Below are 20,076 nucleotides of genomic sequence, written 5' to 3' on the forward strand. Positions count from 1 at the left end.
CTCAGTCTCTCATCACCAGGGATGTTAGCAGACCATGTTGATTTTTTTCAGGAAATTCTTATTTTCAGGAAGTTTGAAGTGGGATTCAGATGCCAAACACAGGCGTCTAGCTCCATAATGAGGCTTCCTGAGATGGTTCCATGGTACTAGGGAGAACAGTATGAGACCAAAGGGGGATGTGGAGGTGCCAGGAGTGGCAGCTGGAAGCCAAGGGGGATATGTCATGGTAACTCAGGTGGTACTGGTGTTTGTAATTAGACAATTTGGTTGCACCTTTGGCGTCTTTTAGGCTGAGCCCTTTGGCAAATGTGGCTGAAGGGGACAGAGGGGGAGATGGTGTGATGTGGACAGGAAAACATAGCTGTCCCTGTGTACTGATTGAATGTACTATCATATTTATTGTTGAAAAGCTGTTTTAAAATCAATCTTGACTATCATAGCATTTTTTACTCCTGATGTATTCATGAGTGTTTGGCAAACTGTGCACATTCTTAGTTTTGAGAGAGCTGACATTAATAGCCATTAAGTTAAGTCTGAAACTGTGTGGCATTGTTAATTACCTTTGTAATTTATTGAACTTACAAAACTTAAGTTCCTGAGTGCTATGACTAATTATAAGATTGGAAATTAATCCAGAAGTGGAAATTACAGCCATACTTGAGAATGTCTCTCAGACAACTTTTATCATTTTCACATGCTTTTATCTCCAGGTCTCTACGAGGAGATCCGTCAGTGCCGCGAGGCCTGTGGAGAAGCTCATATGAAAACAATCTTGGCAACAGGTGAACTGGGGTCCCTTGCTAATGTCTACAAAGCCAGTATGATAGCTATGATGGCAGGTAAATATATGTGTTTTTCTTTTTAAGCTAAGAATGTCTTTGCAATATTATTTATGAAGCTTAAAAAATTGTAGTTATGAAAATTTAGTTTTGCCGATAGTGGTCAAAAACTATTATGAAGCAATTACTGAAGTTGCAGGTGTAGTAACGCAGTGACACTTGTTTTGTGTAACCACAAAATCTGCACAAAATGTTAACACTTAAAACTGCTAAATGACAAAACTTGTAGGAAAAAAATATTTGTTGTCAGATGCCTGATCCTTGGTATATTTAGTAAGGATGCATATACTTGGGCAGATACGCATATTATCCAGGCAATTGTGGTGAACTACAGATGTGGTGCAGGTAGGTGGCTTGTAAGCTTATTTTAAATGCAGGGGGAACTTTCCCATGAAGATTCATGCTGAGACCTCTCATTTCTGGTTTGCGATCGCTTCTTCTAACCACCACTATGAGAGTGCAGTTTGGGAAACGAACTGTACTGGACATGCAGCGAGGGGAAGAATACCACACATTCCAGGAGGTGCTGGGACAGGATCAGTTACAAATGGTTTTAACTGGCACGCTTAAAAGCGGTAGCAGTTGCTACCGGCAGTTAATTGATGCTTCAAAAGGTCTTTGGTCTTCCCTGTCTTTGAAAACTCGATTATGTCTGACCTGATCCTGTCTGTCTTTTATCCTAAACCTTTCAGCTAAGAAACACATTCCCCTGAGCTGCGTATATTCTATAGGTATTACATTTTTGCATAACTATAGCCATTGCAGACTGAATGTAGGAAAGCACCCATTTGAGCCCAGATTTATAGCAGTATACTCTCTCAACAGCTTTGGGCCTGTGCTGGTACAATTTTTCCTAGTTTAACCAGGATTTTAGGTCTGTGGTTTAATGCCATCTTTAAGATGCAAAACCAGGAAGTGGCTGATAAGGCTATGTTATTTGAACTCTGTTCTAGACACCTGCTTCCTCCACTGTGCTTGAAAGAGGGCTCTTCACGTATATTGATAGAAAGAAGTGTACAGATATATTAAGAACCACTTGGGTTAGTCTGTCTTCTAAACTTTCCATAATTTTTGTGTTGATTTTTTTTTCTGCTGTAAACTCTTCAGACCTGGAGTTTCTTCTTATTTTAGAACAAGAAAAAAGATCATACAAGGGTCTTGTCAGTAATGAAATAAATATTCAACTTGCTGCTGACCTCATTGCCTCGTTTTACAACACTATGCTTATCTAATTCAAATGGAATGGGAGGCATTTCAGGCTTTTTGCATGCTCAGCTACAATGACAATTAGTATCATGAGTTACAGATCAGTATTAGGCCAGTAAATAATACTTTTAATTAGAAGAGGTGTAAGAAATACACATTTCCTGTCATTTAAACTGATGTACTAATCGTTATGATCACTTTTTGTAACATGGAGTGGTGAAAAAATCAGGCTGTAAAGCATTTTAACATTTTCACATTTCTGCTGGTGTAGTTTTTTTGAAAAAACAGCAGATGGCTCTATTGTTAATGATTTTCCTTGCATAGTTATTCATTTTACAAGATAGCTATCCATCTGAATATGTGCAGTAATTCCCTTATTTCAGTCTCTTGCTTTTTCTTTGTGGGTAGGTGCAAAAATAAGAACTTATTGGTGCCCTATGTGCATATATTGAGGGCCAGTTTTTCAGACTCGGACTTGTTAGAACTGCTGAGAACCTCGAATTCCAGTTGAATTTTGTTTGATCTGCATATTTTTAGCATTTTGGGGAGAAAGTAATTTGGCACAGTATGTTTGAATTCTAGCTTTAGTATCCTTTTTTTTTTTTTTTTCAACTGGTGCCATGATTTAAAAGAAAGAAAGAAAAAAACTAGATTATCTTCTGGGCACGGCAGGCCCTGACAATTTTTATCTGAAGATAAGAAAGCAACACCCCTGATAAACTTGACTCCAGTGATTAGTTTTATATGGGGAAGTGAGTTACACAGTATAGTGGATTCAACTGCAAAACTGTCTTTAGAAGTCTTTGCTCTTGCTGGCCAATTGCTCCTGCACGAAAATTTGCTGCTCCTTCAGCCCTGCCGTTAGAAGTACTTGTCTTGCTGCATTGTAAACTGAGCTTTCAAAGTAATATGGTTGAAAATTACTCCAGAAAAGGGATAACTACTTTGTTGTGGGCTTTTTTGTTTGCCTTTTTTTTAATTGGTTGGCACTGTTTGGTGTTTTTTTTTTTTTAATGGTCACCACCTCAACAATCTGGTTTACAGCCTTGCTTTGCCTGCAACTGTATCAGTGCAACTGAGGACATGGCCTGCAGTCCTTAAGCTGTTTGCACTTCACAGTGCATGATGTAAGCCCAGCACGTAGTGAGCGCAAAATCGTAGCCTTACAGATGTTTATATTGCCATTGCTGAGCATGCACACGTTCACCTAGGTTCTGAAGCACAGAGCCACTAGGTGTGTTCTAACATATATAAAAAATATATATGTATTTCCCATGCGTCTCATTTGTGAGACACTGAAGGCTGAGAGAGTAACACAGTGCTAATTTATCACTAGCTCTGTGGTTAAAAAGCTTGCCTGGGATGTCTGGGGCTTGGTCTCTCTGACTGAGGTTCTTCTCCCACACAAACGTCAATTTTACAGTGTATTTGCCATTAAGGATCTCAGTCCCTCCTGATAAAGTTGCTCTGCATTGCACAAAGCAATTAACTGAGCAGGGAATACAACCCAGGTGTGTCTCTCAAATAATTTCCCCAAATTTCTATACAGTTTTGCTTGTGCTCGCTTGAAGAATTGTTGCTGTATGCTGGGAACCACAGCTTGTTACATTTAGTCTGATTCAGCTAGCAGGTGGGAGTTCAGCCGCTGGATGATGTGGGGCTAGCTGCACAGGCTTGAAAAGGAATGTAAAAGGTCAAAAAATGGACACCTCTGCGTTGGCTAGGATTTTAAGATTTTAAGGTGGTGTGCCCATGCAGTTTTATATTCAAAGCAGATTGCCTAGGCTGCTTCTATAGGCAAACGTCTCTGCTCTGAATCACAGACCCTTGCAGGACTCGGTGGAAGCCATTCACTGCACACCAGCGAGTGAGGCTGAGCCCAGTGAGACGTGCAGATCCCAGCAGTGCACTGGAGGTGGAGGCCAGTTGTAGAAACGGTGCTTTGTACAACATGCCTGTGTGCAGGATGTTAATGCTTGCACCTGCCAGAACTTGGGAAAAAGTGTTGCTTCACAGTGAGGTGTGAGAATAATTTACCTTTATTTGAAGCAGTGGCACTTGACTTCTCCTGTGTCTGAAATAGTACCTCCAAACTACCATGACTACTTTTTCTTCCTTCTCTAGCACAGTGTATAAGGAGAAAGACATCAGAATGGGAGCAGGCACCCAGTTCTCTTAAATTCTCCTAACCACACCTTTCCAGACTTGGCTGACATGCTAAAAATTCTTCTGGAATATTTGAGAACCTGTTTTTGAGTGAAAGAGGCTGACAGCCCTCGAAGGACAGTGACTCACCTGGCAAGAATAATCTATGCAAGTGCTAAGGAGGGCATAATGGCAGGTGGGATTGCACATCAGAGGCTCCGTGTCACCACCGAAGGAGCACATTGTTTTTGGAAAGCTGATGGAGAGAAAATACCAGTATTGAACAGGGAACTTTTGGTCATTGGTTCTTGAGCTTCTTGAAGTATTGATTGTGGTTTGAGTACGTGGGCTTCTCAAGGGAAACTGACTGCATCTTCGACTCTACCAGACAGCTTCCAGACAATGAGTAGAGCAAACTAATCAGCAGTTTTCACTGGCTGGTGTATACTTGTGTAAGTCACCTACAGCAGACACTCAAATCTGTGTCTTTGTAGCCTCTTGGAATAAACAGTCTGAAGAACACAAATGGGAGCTCCTGACTCCCCCATACCAGGGGGAACTATGTTATGTTTCTTCATTGTGGTTGAATGGCTTTGAAAAACAGGTCTTGTACACAGTTGTTTTATGAGAAGTAGGCCATTTTTTAGTTTTTATTTTTTGACACAAAGATCAGAAACTGCCAAGGAAGCCAGACGAGGAAGGGAAAGATGATGAACTTTCAGTGGGATAGGAATGCTTCAGTAAAGGTGTGGATGACCTAACTGCATATTTCAGTCATATATAAGGTTTTTATTTTGGAAAATCATGTTTTAACCATACTGTGTAATTACAGAAACTTCATTGTTCTGTATAAGAATTCATATTCATTAAGATATGCAGACTTGGGGCGAGGCAGAGGAAGTGATTAAGTATATGTACTTTAAAAGTGAAGACTTCATCTGTGTCATTTTAACTGTGAAAGCTGGTCTTGGCAGTACGGCTCCTTCTACATCACACTTTGGGGAGCTAGGGGAAAGACAGCAGTGATATATGAAAGATATTTATTTTCATTAAATATACATTTAAAAGAGTACCTGTGGATAGATCAGGAAGGTGTGATGTATGTTCTTCTGTATCTCTACTAAATGTATGGGTTTAAAACAATTTTTTCTTAGGTCAAATAATTTGTAAGTTGAGGTACTGACTCATGTAAAAATTGAATTTAGAAAGGGAATGAATTACTGCTAAAACAAACTAACATCTCAAGTCTCTACCAGGAGAAAACCCTGCAAAAAGTGGCAGAAGATGGCTGAGGTAATAAGGTCTCTGACGCTGGTACATTAGAAGAAGAAAATTAATATGCATGGAATGTGAAGCAGGAATTCTTTTAGATGCCTTGATACTCTTCATTCCAAAGTGAACAGAAATAGTATAGCCAAACAGTGAAGAAAAGCTGTTTCTTGCAGTTTTCAGGAGAGCCCACTATCAGTCCTCCCAGGATTCACTCTGCCTTACAGGAGTGGTTCCAGTTAATAAACGCTTATCATTTCCACAGCAAACCTTACCAAAACTCTAAAGGCATAAATGGGCTGATCTTGTACTGGATTCAGAGAAACTGGCTGCGGGCTGTAGCGTTCAGTCTTTGTCTTTAAAAGCAGGGAGCAGTGCAACAATGTTCCAGCAAAGAAAACTCAGGACATGGGAGTAGCCATGAAGAGGTTTCCTCAAAAATTCTGAAGACTGGAACATCTCACTGCACAAAAGCCTAGCCCTAAATTAAGAAAAGATATAACAGTTTAATGATTATAAGAAGAGAGTCCGAGAAATGTAGGTTGGAACATCACAGGATAATGCCTGGCTACACAAAGCTTTTGCCCCCAGCTCTAAATAAGGTTTTCATACTGTCATTAATATTGCTGAAGATCCATTTTTAGCATGAATAAGGGGAAGACAAATTCTAAGGTACCAATAGCTGTTATTGTTTTGAGCACTGTGTTGCACAGGTTTATTCTGAGCAGGGTTAGGTGGTGTGGCTGTAAACATGCTAGCAGCTGTCTAAGTGCAAGAGATTAATTTCCTACTGCTGGATGTGGACTACTGTGATCCAAAACTTCTACCAAGCAAATGTTTAATGAAAAATAAAAGAGAAGAAAGGAAACCAAGCCAGCAAAATTTGACTGAAAAGCTAGGCATGCTTTGCACAAATCCTACTAACACAGGAAACAGGACTACTGAATAAGTAATAATACTTGGCTCTTAGATAGCACTTTATGTCTTCAAAGCACATACAGACATTAGCAGAATAAATCTCACAACTGCCCTCTAAAGTATGAGACAAAGATCATACCAGACAAGTCAAAAGTCAAGCTGAGATCTGTTTGGTTTAATTATGTGTCTACAACTTCAGCTGTAATCTGATACTAAGTCAGTCAGTTATTAGGGCCCAGAACATTTCCAGATGAAAGGCAAACCAAGGGAGGAGGCTTGGTAACACATATAAAACAAGATTTCAATTTGTGCCTCGTTCTACACATGTGAAATAAACCCAACTGTACTGAGTTTACAGTGTATCTGTAAAGGGTACAGTTTACACTGTAAAAGGTCCATTAGAAATCAGGGGCAATGCATGGCTGTCATCTTCTAAAAGCTGACTGGGTCAATATTGGCGGTGCCTTTCTACACATGTGAACTGACTCCAAGTGCTTTCCAGGGTGACAGATGATCTTAAGCTCTGGTCCAGCGGTCCAGTTTAGGGCTGGGGACAAACTAGTACGTCCTTACTCTTCAAAATGTGTAGGAAGAGGGCTTACTGCCTGGCTGGTGACTAAGGCTTTCTCGGTCACAGTGGTGGTGGTTTCTGCTCCCTCCTACCAAGCAGGAGTCTAAGACTGAGTCCAAGGTGTGACGGGCGTTGCTTACTGTTCCAGCCTGGCTGAGCTGTGCTCACTGGCTGGGGAAGGTAGATGTTGAAATGCAGCGTATTCTTGTGTCTGCTTGTCTTCAGAGAACAAAGCACAGTGCAGAGAGAGTTCTCCCACCTGTGGTGTCAAATGGTATAGAATAATCCCAGTTTCCTGTGGCTGTGATCTTCTGGCAGTACAGATTAGACCTAGTGGGGGCATGAGCACATTTCTGAATTTCTGTCAGTTTACTGAGAGTGCATAAAGCGATGTTTATGTCAGCTCTCTTCTGTCTGTATGCATGCAGACAATACCTCATTTGTCCAAAGATCTACCCATTCCTTCAGAATTTTTAGATTAATTTGGACTTGCAGAGTTTGTACTACTTCAGTCTTTGCATCATGCAGATGCATGTTGTATGTCGTTTTAGGAACATAGCCTTGGTTACTGTCTTGAATATGTAGAAGTGGTTGCAGTTGGCTGCTGTAAGAGGCTCATCAGGACAGTAATTAACAGTATGGAATTACATTAGTAGTTGATAACTTCCCTGTCTGTTTGCTGCAGCAGATGTCTTGCATTCTGCATAGTCTGCAGTTGTTCTGCATGTGCAGAGCTCCAGTAAGCATCACTGAAAGTTTAGTGCAAGAAACAAGCACAAAACACTGTGGAAAATGAAGACACAGAGCAGATCAGAGTGAGGTGGTCTATCTCAAAATTTTGAATTATGGACTAAAAATTTTTTTGGTTTAGGAGTTAGATCAAAAGATGGTTTTGGCAATATGGAAAGCCTTTAACTCTAACCCATCTAAAAGAGGTCTGTACAGGAACAAGTGATCTCATTTATTCTGGTACAGAGTGGGGCGAAATAAAAAAGTCACTAGTATAAAAATGCAGATAGCTGCATGCTCAGTAAGGCAGTACAAGGCTTCTCCCTTAAATGATGTAATTGCCTACAAGTTTAACAGTGATACTGCAGCTAATAACTAGAAATAATGTAGGCATGATAGATAAGCTTGGAGTTGAAAAGTTCTAATAATTCAATCACAATATCCTCAGGTTTGAATTACTGATGAGAGTCCATACAAGGAGCAGTTACACAAAAAAAAGTTGGGCTTGAGTAAAGCAGAGCTTGAAGGAATGCAAAATGAGACTTAAAATCTGTCTGGAACTCAATAATGTATGTGTAGGAAATCAGAAGTGAAGGAATGGAAAGTGGTTAAGAAACACTAGGGCAGGCTCTAATGAAAAGTCTTTTCAGTAAAGTCAAGAGAGACACAGAACCCTATATAGAACCCTGTATAAGTAGAGGACAGAAGTAATACATAAGAGAAACAGGGATGTTGGGGGGGAAAAAAAGGTACAAAGAGTCTGTGAAGGGAGAACAGAGTTGGAGTGTATACAGTAAAACCTCATTTGTTTGCAGTTTGTTAAGCTAGAAACCCAGACGTGCATGCGATGCCACATTTTGTTATGCATTTATTTATGTGCTTACTGAACTGTGCGCTAGCCTATACAGCCATATCTGAGGGAAGATAGTTATCTGGGGCCGTTCATATTTGTCATACCAGGGTGCCTGGCAACACAGTTTGCTAATTTTGTGAAATGTGTGTTCGATTAACGGTGTTCTACTGTAATCAGAAAATAGCAATATACAGCCTCTACGGAAGTCAAAGAAGAAATACCAGTGTAAAACGGATGACATCCATCAGCTCTGGACCTGTTTATTTGATTTTGAATTATCCATGATACCGCTTGACCCTCTACCCGCCCTGTTTACAAATAGGAACAGTGCTATTTCCAAGTACCTCTCACCAGAGGAATACCAAGTTAGGTCAGGAAGCCAGAAGAGGGGTAGGATTGTTCAAGACAGCAGAGTGGCTCCTAACTTGTCTTTGCCTTTGACAACTCTGTTGTCTTCTCTGTTTTTCCATATGTAAATCCCAGGACTTGTCACTGGATCTCAGAGAAGGGTTTGAACCCTGATCTGCAGATTTCTGTTTCTTGACCTCTAAAAAAGTGGCTATTCTTTATGCTTCAACCTTTGAAACTGGTTGTGAAATAATAGATTACAAAGAATAGGCAGGTATTGACAGTATAACATCCTGCTGAGAGGGGTCAACCTTCTATTAACAAACTATTCTAAATGCCTGAATAGCATTTTTCTTCTGCCGATATTTGAGATCTTTGCAAAGCATGTTAATTAAGGAATATCTAAATGGTATACTTTCAATTTATAACAACTGATGCAGAGAGGTGAGAAGACACCCCTGTTGCGTTAATTTTCTCCATGAATGAAACCTTGTTTCTATGTTAAATAATTCGTTAGAATTTGAGTTAAAACTTCTGAAGTTTCATATCACCTCAGACTCAGAAATCGTTGCACAGTGAATAGTTCTAGTCAAACATGCCATCAAAATAACACGGCTTCATAGCAAAAAACTTTGCATCTGTGAAGCTCCGGTATTGGAGGTAATGGTTTGAGAGAATGCAATTTTAAAACATGGAAATATTATGTAAAATCAATAGACGTACAGGGTGCTATTTATTTCTCTGTTATTTCAGGTTGTTTTTTATTGTGTTAGCAGCAGGTGTTAAATTCGACTAAACCAGTGAAAAATAGAAATAAATATTTAATTTACTGTATCTATCAATTATACAAAATTGGCTTATGAAATATTAAAGTATCTTTAAAGAAATTGCAAGTAGGAACACTAGTTAGAAAATCCAGTCCCATAACAGACACTTAATATGGACATGGAAATGAACTAAGCATGATTTTAGGACTGTAGGTCCTGGGATTTTTTTGTTGCTTTTTAAGGTGTTAGGGCCTAGTGATCATGCCTATCTAATTTGAAGGTATATGCTCATGAAAGCAGAATTGTGAAATTAGACTTCTAAAGAGAAAGACGTTGAATGGAAAAATACACTAGGAATATATGATCTTGAACATCAACAGGTTATTTTAAAACGCTATGGACACTCATTTGAATAAATCCTTTTAATCATAAGGAACAGAAATGCCATGGAAAACAAAGAAGCGTAATAAGAGATGGAGACAAACGTAAGTGAAATACATATTGAGACATAAAAGCAGGACAAAAATGAGTCATACGAAACAAGAAGTTTGCCGTAGGAGGTTATGGATAGTTTCCTTACTGACAAACTGGATGTGAAAACTCACTGAGGTCAATATAAAGACATCCACCCTCTTGGAATAGATGGTGTTCTAATGGTGCCGACGCTGTATTTCAAAGTGTTACATCATTAAGTGCAGAGAAACAGGCTGAATACCCAAGCTGACTGCCAGGACGCGTGGTGCTACAAGCACATTCCTCACTGAGCTGAACAGAACTGCCTATGCAAATGCAAACATTTATGCTTGGGCTTAACATTTTCCCTTCCTTACAAACAGAAGTTTTTAACCAGAATTTAAAAGGTCTTCTAAATAGACTTTTTCAGTCTTTTCTCAAAGGGAAACATTTCTATCAGAATATGACCAGAGGATATAGTAATATTCTTCAGGAATGTGCTCATTTCAGTGGTGTTTGGAAAGAGAACTGCATGGCTTTTTCCAGCTTGCCTCTGTGGTTGCTTGCAGTGTTTTGGTGAGTTGCACAAAGGGACTTGAATTTCCTTGGCAGGTACCTGGGTTACTTGGAGCCCGTCTCCCAGGCTTCCTGTGCTCCTTTGATATGTGTTGCCAAAGTGCAAACCATGTTGGGAAGATGTTGAAAAGAACGGAAGATATTCTTTTCTTTGATACTATACTTTGGAATTTCATCCCCTGGGAAATTATCCTGATTTATAGATTTTTAAGTCCTTTTCTGAAATGGTAGTGTTTAATTGCAGCATCTTTCAGATAAGGCAATTTCTAATTTCTGACTATGCTTACTTTGTAGTTACGAGAGACAATAGCTTTCCCAGACCTGTGTGTAATAGTCCTGCTTTTGAGAGAATTTTTTTCAAAGGCAATGACAGCAAAGTCCATAGTCTTCATGGCAAGTCAACAGGGATCTGACATCTGATTGTCATTTGCACCTTTGATGTTTCTTCCCCTCTAGCATTTGTGCTATAAAGTGATTTCCCTGCAGCGTACAACTGCAGCTGAGTTCTTAAGTTGAGTTCTTCCTGAATCTAAGATGTAGAAAAGATTCCTCCTTGATGATGCGGGGACTCTTTCTTAAGCAAAAAGCCTTCCTTCCAGTTACACTGCCAATCCAATGTTTAGTTTACCAGCCTATCCCAAACATTGCAGAGGTGAAGTCTTGTGGGTTATCAAGATGTGTTAATTCATCCCTAATGGACCAAAAAGGAAACAGATGATGATGTTCCATATTCTGTGCAGCACATTAAACTTAAATTATGCAATACAAGATTATGAATCATATATCTTCAAAAGCCTCCTTCCCACTGGTCCTGGAAAAGGGATGTGTAGAGAGCTCAAAGGAAACAAAGCCTTATGCATAAATGGAGCTTTGAAAAGAATCCAAGCCCTAGGATGAGAAAGCAGCTTGGTGGAGTGTGGTGGAGGGGGGTGCCATGTTTCTCATGACTTTTAGTTCCCAGGAAGAAGAGGGGTAGCATTTTCAGGTGGTTCTCTGATAACAAGATACCATATAAGTGCTGTTGATAGCTAACTGGTTACATTTATGTTGTAATCAGGTACTGTGTTTGCAGCTACTCTGGATGCAAACAAATTTAGCTTCACAGCAGTTTGCTTGGTTGCCAGTTGCTGCACAGTTGCAGCTTCAAGGCAGGCTCCTCCGAGCACTTCAGCTGGATGGACCCTGTGCTATTGTAATGATGCCATTTCCAGCTATTTCTGGTGCCTGGGTTAGAATTACAGCTCACTTAGTTTTAAACTAACTGTCTCCAGAGTGTACTGTGGAAATGCTGGTTTGTTGCTTAGAAGTAAAACAAAAAAATGCAAGTAAAATAAACAGAGCTACTCCGTGCTTTTGAACAACTTGGCGAGTTCATTTTCAGGGACTTGCTTGTATTAGGAAGTAAGAACTGAAGGCAGGAGAGAAACCTAGGAATAAAGTAATACATTTTTCTGCTGAAATGTTCATGAGATTAAGTAAAAAAAAAAAGTGTTAGTGAGGGGTTATGTTTGAAGGGTTCCCTGTGCCTTTTTTGCTGTCTTAAGAGCACAGTTTTGGAGCGAAACACAGGAACATGCAGAGCACTTCACAATCTCTGCATGAAAATGCTGCAGATAAGAACAAATAATTATTAATTAGTAGCACCGCTGCATTTTGTGACTCAGAAATAATTCAGAGAAGGGTTCTGCCAGTTGAGGTTATTGTCTAATGTCTGGTTCCTGAAAGACAGAAGCAGGAGAGGATCTGAGATTGAGTGGGATTTTTAAATGGTGGAAAGCCAAGGGAAGCTAAGAACAGAATCCGTTCAGGTTTGAAGGAGGCAACTAATATGGCATTTGAGGTATCAGTGATGCATTCTGTATTATTCACGGCCGTGACTCTGGTATGGTTTGTAGGTTTTCTACGTTTTCCTTTGGTAAATTAGGTGGGTCATCACATAAAAAGTAAAGTAGTCAGTGAAATGTATGATCATTGTGATCATACAAAGCTTGCAGATGTCTTTCCACAAAATGTGAGTTGCTACAGTGCTGATTTTTATGTTAATTTACTAGTGAATAATTTAAAAAGACCTGTTTATTTTTTAATAAAAAGGAAAGATATAAATTGACTGAGTGTTCCTAATGTTACTTACAGCTGCCATTGAGCAGATGTTAGGGATTCTTAGTGGTATGCTAGACCAAAATAAGTTTTATGACTAAACAAACAATTTCTTTTTACTACCAACTCTTTCGGGCCACTTCTCTCCCAAATTCACAATAAATGGCTTTTTAAAGTCTCCTCATAAATAATTACCTTTCTGGTGCCACTTTTTTCTAGGCACTTGGATTTTAATTAGAATGATGAACTGTTTTAATAAGTTGTTAAATAATTTTATCTTTTTAGGGCTGAATCCATTTTCCATTTCTCTTGGATCTCATTGGTTCCTGGGATTTTAATCCTTTTAATTCTTGCTAATTCACTTGATATTGCACTTTCACTCCCCTTTATAAATTCACATTGGAGAAGCAAACAGCATGCAGCAGCATCTTTTTTCTTCTGAACTCTCTGCACGTACACCCACCTTAGCTTGCTGGCTAACAACGGTCTCCTGTTACTAGCAACCATTTTGTTTAACTCAGTCATTTTGATCACAGTAAGTTTGAAAAGATAGGTAATTAAACGGAGACAATGCGTTTTTGCTTTGGGCTAATGTCTGTGGGCCTAAAAGCACTCTACAGAAGATGTCTAGCAAAGTGAATTCTGTGCTTAGTTGATAGATAAGGGATATGCAACACTGCTATACTCTACTTCACACCGATGTCTTTCAATGTAAATACTTATTAGATATCTTTGCATGTGATTTGATGTAGAGAAGTGGTGAGCACATAATTCCTCGTAACTGCAGCTGTGATTCAGTATCTGTGAAAAACAGCTGCTTTATTGAAATGTACGAATTGCTGTCGGGATGGTGGGGAGAGGAGAACCGAGAGACAGGTTTTTAAAATTCCTGATTTTTAGTCTCATGGCATGATCAAGATTTACTTAATTAAAAGTGACTGCTATTAAAAACAAAACCCCCACAGATCATGTTTAAACTTTCATAGGTTTCTTTCAGATTACGTGTGAAACACAAAACATGGTAGTATGTCTCACAAGCCCACTTCTGACGCTCAATAATTGGAGTCACTACAGGACGTATTAATACTTATTTAGATATTGTTAAAAGTCAGAGTTAAAAGTGTGGGTCTTGCAAGGCTTTACTTTTATCGGGTTGGAGTCTGTCTGTTCACATCAAATATCTGTTTCTTTGGCATGGAGCCTTGGGTAGCTTTGCTTACTGTTATGCTCTGTATGACCTTAAACAGAGCATGCTTAGGACCAAGCTGAAATGGAGAGACAATACTGCAACTTTTTGCTATTTATGTCAGAAGCTTAGGATTACAGAAGGAAAGGTATAGACCAGGCGGTCATGCTTCCTAGTGTGATGGTGACACCATCGCTACCACTGCAGTTTGGCAAGTGACAACGCGGTAAAACACATGTAATGTTTTGCTTGAGCACTTCTATTTCTGAACATGTAAGTGTGGATGAAGAAGCCATTGATACCAAAGTGAGGCTCTGAAATATTGCCATGCAGAGCTACAAACTTTAGATAGAGGGGTTTTTTTCTGTAAGAAAGACGTAAAATGTACTGCCTCAATGAATAGTGACATTTAATAACTTGCCACTAAATACCTATGAGGATATATATACCTCTAACACAAAGAGAGTTTGATACTCAATTTCTTTCATTCACAGTATTCCAGTAAAAAAAGTGGAATGCCAAAGTATAAAATGATAATATATATTTAGTGCAGGTTTTTAACAATATAAAGCCTATATATAAAATACAGATTTGAAGATTGAAATATCATCTTCGTTTTGCTAGTGGACTAACAAAATGTGCATTTCTGTATCAGTTTCAATTATTTTTAACCAAAAAACCCTGGCAGTTGTTTAATCAGATTGTTGGTACTTTTGGTTTGAGATGCTCACCATGATTGCGGTCTGTGACCACATCAGCACACATGCTGTAGACAAATGGAGGTGGAGAAACAATGCCCCAGCATATTAAATACGTTTTTATGAGTTGCTGCCTATTTCTGACGGTGCTTAAGGGTCTTTTTGATTTCCTTCATTTTTTAAAGTAGTGCTCAGTAGATTGTTATGCCAGAAAAGCCCGACTGAATTTATCAGCAACAAGCCTTCATAAACCATCCCTTTGAAATAAAATTGTTAGTTTTGCCATGTAAGCATCATTAATAATACAGTGGGGTGAAAAAAGATTTCTTAAAAAACAAGAAGTGTGTCTTTCCCTGACCCCCAGCAGAGAGGTGCCTCCTGCTTGGAGTGTGGCTGCACAGCCAGGGGTTTTGGTTGGTTTTTTATTGAAGGGGACTGGCAGGCTTTTTGGTATTCAGGCCACCTGAAGAGCTAGAAACCTTGTAAAACAACCTACTGACAGTGGTGAAAACATCTGTCAGTACCTGGAAGCTCTCGCCCACATTGCAGCCTATGCACGTGAGCTTTTGCAGTTTTGCCAGATGTCAAATTATCAAAGTGGGGAAAAACAGAGGTAAACACTCTGAGGGGCAAAAACTTCTGGGAAGCACTAGCTGTGAGTAAGATCAGTATCTTTTAAAAACAGCCATAGCTTGCCATTTTACTATGCAGCCTTATGTGTAGGTAAGGCCTTCCAGGGTGTTGTTACCCTTTGGATATTTGTTGCATCAGGAGGATGCCCAACACCTGCACCCAGGAAGTCCATGATAGAATCTACATGTTCGTAAGTTGACTGTATTGAAGATTTTCAAGTATCACAAAAACTAAACTAAAAGTGCCTAACGTTTTCCTAGTAATCACGTGATTACTGGAAGTGGAATATTCAGCCCTCTATGTCAGCCCCTAAGTAACTTATTCTCCCTGATTTGTAAAAGCCAGGAGGAAACACGCACATCACAGATGAGTCTGGTGAAATCTGGCACCTTGTATTTTTTCCAGGCAAAGCCAAAATCTTGACATTGGCCACAAAGTGCTTTTGGGAAATGCCTTTGATGCTGGAAATCCCCCCAGTACTGAAGCCTGCACCTGTGCCAGCTGCCTTTTTATGTGTAGGGAACAGTGTGGAAGAGGGGCCGTTTGTCCTCTGCATGACAAAGAGGCTGGATGCTGGACAGATTCTGACTGTGGCATTAAGACATGACTTTCAAATCTCAAAAATCAATCCTGCCTTTCTCTGGGTTAGACTCAGAACAGAATCTTAAACTGCTTTTATCATGAGGTGTTGAAAAACACTCAAAATGACATTGAAGTGTCATGATTTTGGCTGTATTATGTATGTATTTTAAAAAAATCTTTAAAATTCATAGCACCTTTCTGATAAAGTAGACTGATTTTCTACTTGCTTTGTTCAGTGTGGAGTATTTCCAAATGGATTTTAAACAGCTATTTCTTCAATTTGAGTAATTTTGTTACAAGCTAATAGACAATATGTAACCATACCTGAGTTTTAATGTTAACATATTTGTTTCATAGCTGCTATCAACATTAAAAAGCACAAAGCTAAATGTGGTTGCTAAAACATGGTATGCAATATGCCATGTAGTGCTGTGATTCTAAGCAGTCATGCATATTTATTATTCTCTTCCAAATTGCAGTGCTATTACTGGTAGATATATCAGGGTTTTAGCCTCAGTCTGTAATATGTCATGTACTGGACAACATTTTGAGAGACTGAGATGTATTGATCCAAACCCAAGAATGCCAAAAGGGAAAAAGCCTGACCTAGATCAGTGCTGTTTTAATTATATCACAGTTTAGGATAGTTTATCATTGCTTAGATTAGTTTAAGTGTGAACAAATAAATGATGCAATGCAGTTCAGTGTTTGTAAAGGAAACTTAATGGGTGAGATTCTCAAAGCAAGTCTAGTTTCTCCCACAGCATTTTGCTTTTTCACCCAGGCCAGCAGGAGCATGTGGCTCAGTGCTGAGAACCTGAGTGCCTGCTTCTAATCTGAAAGGAGAGGCCAACCTTTATGTTGCTTCATAATGGAGCAACAACCCGTTACATCAGCAGCCTGTGTGTTACTGGTAAACCGATGAGAATAATGTCATGGTTCCTTCTCAGACATCCATCATGCCTTTAGCTGCTGTATGCGGGTCACTAACACTCTGCCAAAGCAGGGAAAGTCACCATCCCCCTCTGGGCCCCTGGCCTCATCCATATTCCTGTACAGAGACAATATGTTATTTTATAACCTTTAGCTTTTTTTTAATGCAAATGATGACTTTTGGACATTAGGGCAATCTGCAGAATTCAGCCATCACTATCTTTGCAGCAAAGATTCGAAGGAGGTGTTGAAAGATGTGGCTGCCTTTTTTGTAGGTAGCCACTGTGTAATTGTGGAGATGGTGGTGGTGGTGGCAATGAGAGGGAGCAGGTCAGCTGCTCTGTGCCTCCACGCATGCTGTGGAGCACTTCCACTAGATTTTACACAGGTGCTACAGCTACTCTTACAACTAGCACACTATCCATGCTTTTTTGGTTGTTTGTGGTTCTTCTACTCCCTTCCAATTTACTCTTCAGGTATTCTGGTAGCTGATGGAACAGCCACATCTTAAAGCTAATGGTAATCAACATGCTTCTGTCTCCATGTACCACCACTTCTGCTACTCCTTTGACCACTCTTCTCTCCATTGGATAAAATGTGCCATGGCTGCCTGCTTCTGTTTTGTCGTGGGTATCGTGCTGGAGGAAGCCATGTGTTCAGGTATCTGGGGCCAGAGCTGTGCCACTAGGGCTGCCTCCTGCCCTGGGTGTGCTGGGGTGCGCTCTCAAACAGAGACTTTTCTAGAGTAGAGAGGAGACTTGCACTGCTGTGTCTTGTATTTTGTGTCTTGCTCAAGATCAGGAGTGTGGCAAAAAATAGCCCACAGAGTAGTCTGTAAAATAAAACAGCATTGTGAGTGGATAAGCTGAAAGGAAAGGTGTATTTTTTTCTCCATGATTATAGTAACTTTACGATTAGGTGTTGGATGCATTGATTTATTTCTTCTTTCTACCTTTGTCTCGTCATGTGTCATTAGGCAGACTGCTTAACCAGTTCCAGTAATGCCATCTGCAAAATGGAATAAGGTTAATATAGGTCATACACTGTAAAGCCCTTGAGTGTAATACATGGTACACAGTTTTAAAGAAGAAAAATGATATCTTAGTAAAGAAACATGAAATTTAACAAGCAGATAACAATACAGGGATTCCTTAAGCTTCCTTGTTATCCCACTAGTCACTCTTGGGAGGATATCCTGCTGCTTCCTCTTTGGAGAGGAAGAGGAATGGCTATTCCAGCAGCACGTAATTGCCTGAACTGCTCCTGCACCCTGGCATCTCCCAACACTGCTTCTGCCTGGCAGTACAGGAGGGGACTGGGTGCCTGTTGCCTCCTGCACTTCAGTGTGGTTTGAAGCCTAAAGCCAAGAGCCACCATTGACAGGGACTGCAGCTTTGGCCTCTGAGCCTGGAGCACATCAGTTATTTATCTTCTCTTTCGCCATACCAAATAGGGATTGGGTTGGAAGGAATGCTCTAAAAAAGCAAAAGCCCATGTTATATAGCCGAGTAACAGAAGGTGCTATGGATCTTTCTGTTGAACCTTCTAGAGAAACACATTTTACAAGAAACTAATGCTAATTAAGTAATAGTATTCTATGGAGACTGATGGTAGGCACTATAATAGTGCATTAGCAAGCTATGCATAATTCAGCAATGCTGAATTCTTTCAGACATCATCTACAGGGGATTTTGCCTAAGTATGGACTTAATAGTTTGTCCCTTTGTGTGCATGCGTAAGTGTCCCTAAGGGCATCGTTTGGCCTGCAGAACACCTGTTACCAGAGGTGGTGTACAAGACAGGAAGCATCCATTCTGAGTCTTGAAAACGAAGCTGAGATGATAGGATGGGTCATTAGAAAGGTTGCCTTAGTTGTAAAGAGACCTTAAACATGGAGTCCTATGATGTCATTTCCCCCACACCCCTCCATGCAGGCACTTTTCCAAAAAGAATTGCAAAAAAATAGGCAGTTCACGGAAGTCTAAGTTACAAGCTAGCATTTTTCAAAATGGTAGCTTAGACACAGGCATGTGAAAACATGCATAGGCACCTAACCAAGTGGTCTGGCAGAGTAGCCATGTGTGATGGAGTTAAAGCTACTTGGTGAGCTACTGCTAAAGAAGCTTCTCTTCTCCTTCTCAACGGCAAAGTTAAGCTAGCCGGGAATGTATTTTATCTTGCCACTGGAGTAGGATAGGGACATGTAAGTGGACAATTATGATGACTCAACTGACAAGAATTAGCTACTACATTAGCCTTTTTTACCTTGCCCTGCCTCTTATTTTCAGAGGGTCGATAACCTGGTCACCCCTAGTCAGACTAATTGTGTGTAAATCTTAAGACCCTTATTTTAGGTACTCATGAAATAGAAAGATGACTTGCTAATGGGATTTTATGCACATTTGATAATGTACTATTTTATCATTGCTACCTTGTCAGCACAAACAGCACAGGGGATTTTGCAGGTCCCCTCGGCAGCACACCTCTTTGCCACCAGTCCTAGAAATCTTGGAAGTGTATGTGTTCACCCTGTGTTGCCGCATAATGTTACATCTGAGTTGCAGCAACCAAGACATGTTTGTCCTCACTGCAGGTACTTACAAAGTATCACAGCATAATTGTCCCTCTGCAAGCATCTCTCTCTTTAAACTATTGTTTAAAACTGCCAGACCCATCTTTGTTCTTTATTAGGAGTAAGGCAACAGAACAGTCTGTAGTTATCAGGAGATAATCATTCCCCAAGGGCATTTGAAGCACTTCACAACCGAAAGGTTGTGATTACTCCACGATTGCTGTGATGCTTATTATTCCTTATTGCTTAATTACAGAACCAGAGTGTGTTTCCTGGATGCTGTCATCTAAATAAGATTCTCCAGTTCTCATGCTCTGCTTCAATGTTATGTGGACTGGGAAGCTTTGTAGCATTTCGAGTTGATATAGGGGATAGCAGCAGGGCAGGCCAGTCATGGCAGCTCTTCTGGCCTTCAGGAGACCAGGACATTCAATCCCTGCCCTGCCAAATGCTTGCTGAGAGGCCTTGGGCAAGTCACTCAGCTTCTTTGTCGCTCAGGTCTACACCTCTGCTCAGGTGCTACCATAAATAAGGCTGTGTGAGTATCTAGAATAGAAATAATATAACGGCATTCGTCTTGACCTCTAGGTATGGACTCAGGCAACATGCTGTGAAGACACTGATTTTCTTTTTAGCAGGTGCACATTCAGCTGGCTTATTCTGAGTGGTCTTTGGTGGAGTGCAGTGGCTGAGGGTCATAT

The 20,076-nt window shown here is 40.1% G+C and overlaps 1 protein-coding gene across 1 annotated transcript in view; it reads left to right on the top strand.

The window, feature by feature from the left end:
• The window catches only part of DERA (deoxyribose-phosphate aldolase), a 54,164-nt gene that overhangs the window by 25,108 nt on the left and 8,980 nt on the right, over positions 1-20,076 (top strand). Inside the window, exon 6 of the mRNA XM_064459179.1 lies at positions 711-839. Coding sequence (XP_064315249.1) covers positions 711-839 — 129 coding nt within the window. The remainder of the gene's footprint in view (positions 1-710; positions 840-20,076) is intronic.

Source organism: Phalacrocorax carbo, chromosome 1 (assembly GCF_963921805.1).
Source record: "Phalacrocorax carbo chromosome 1, bPhaCar2.1, whole genome shotgun sequence".
Classification (NCBI taxonomy): domain Eukaryota; kingdom Metazoa; phylum Chordata; class Aves; order Suliformes; family Phalacrocoracidae; genus Phalacrocorax; species Phalacrocorax carbo.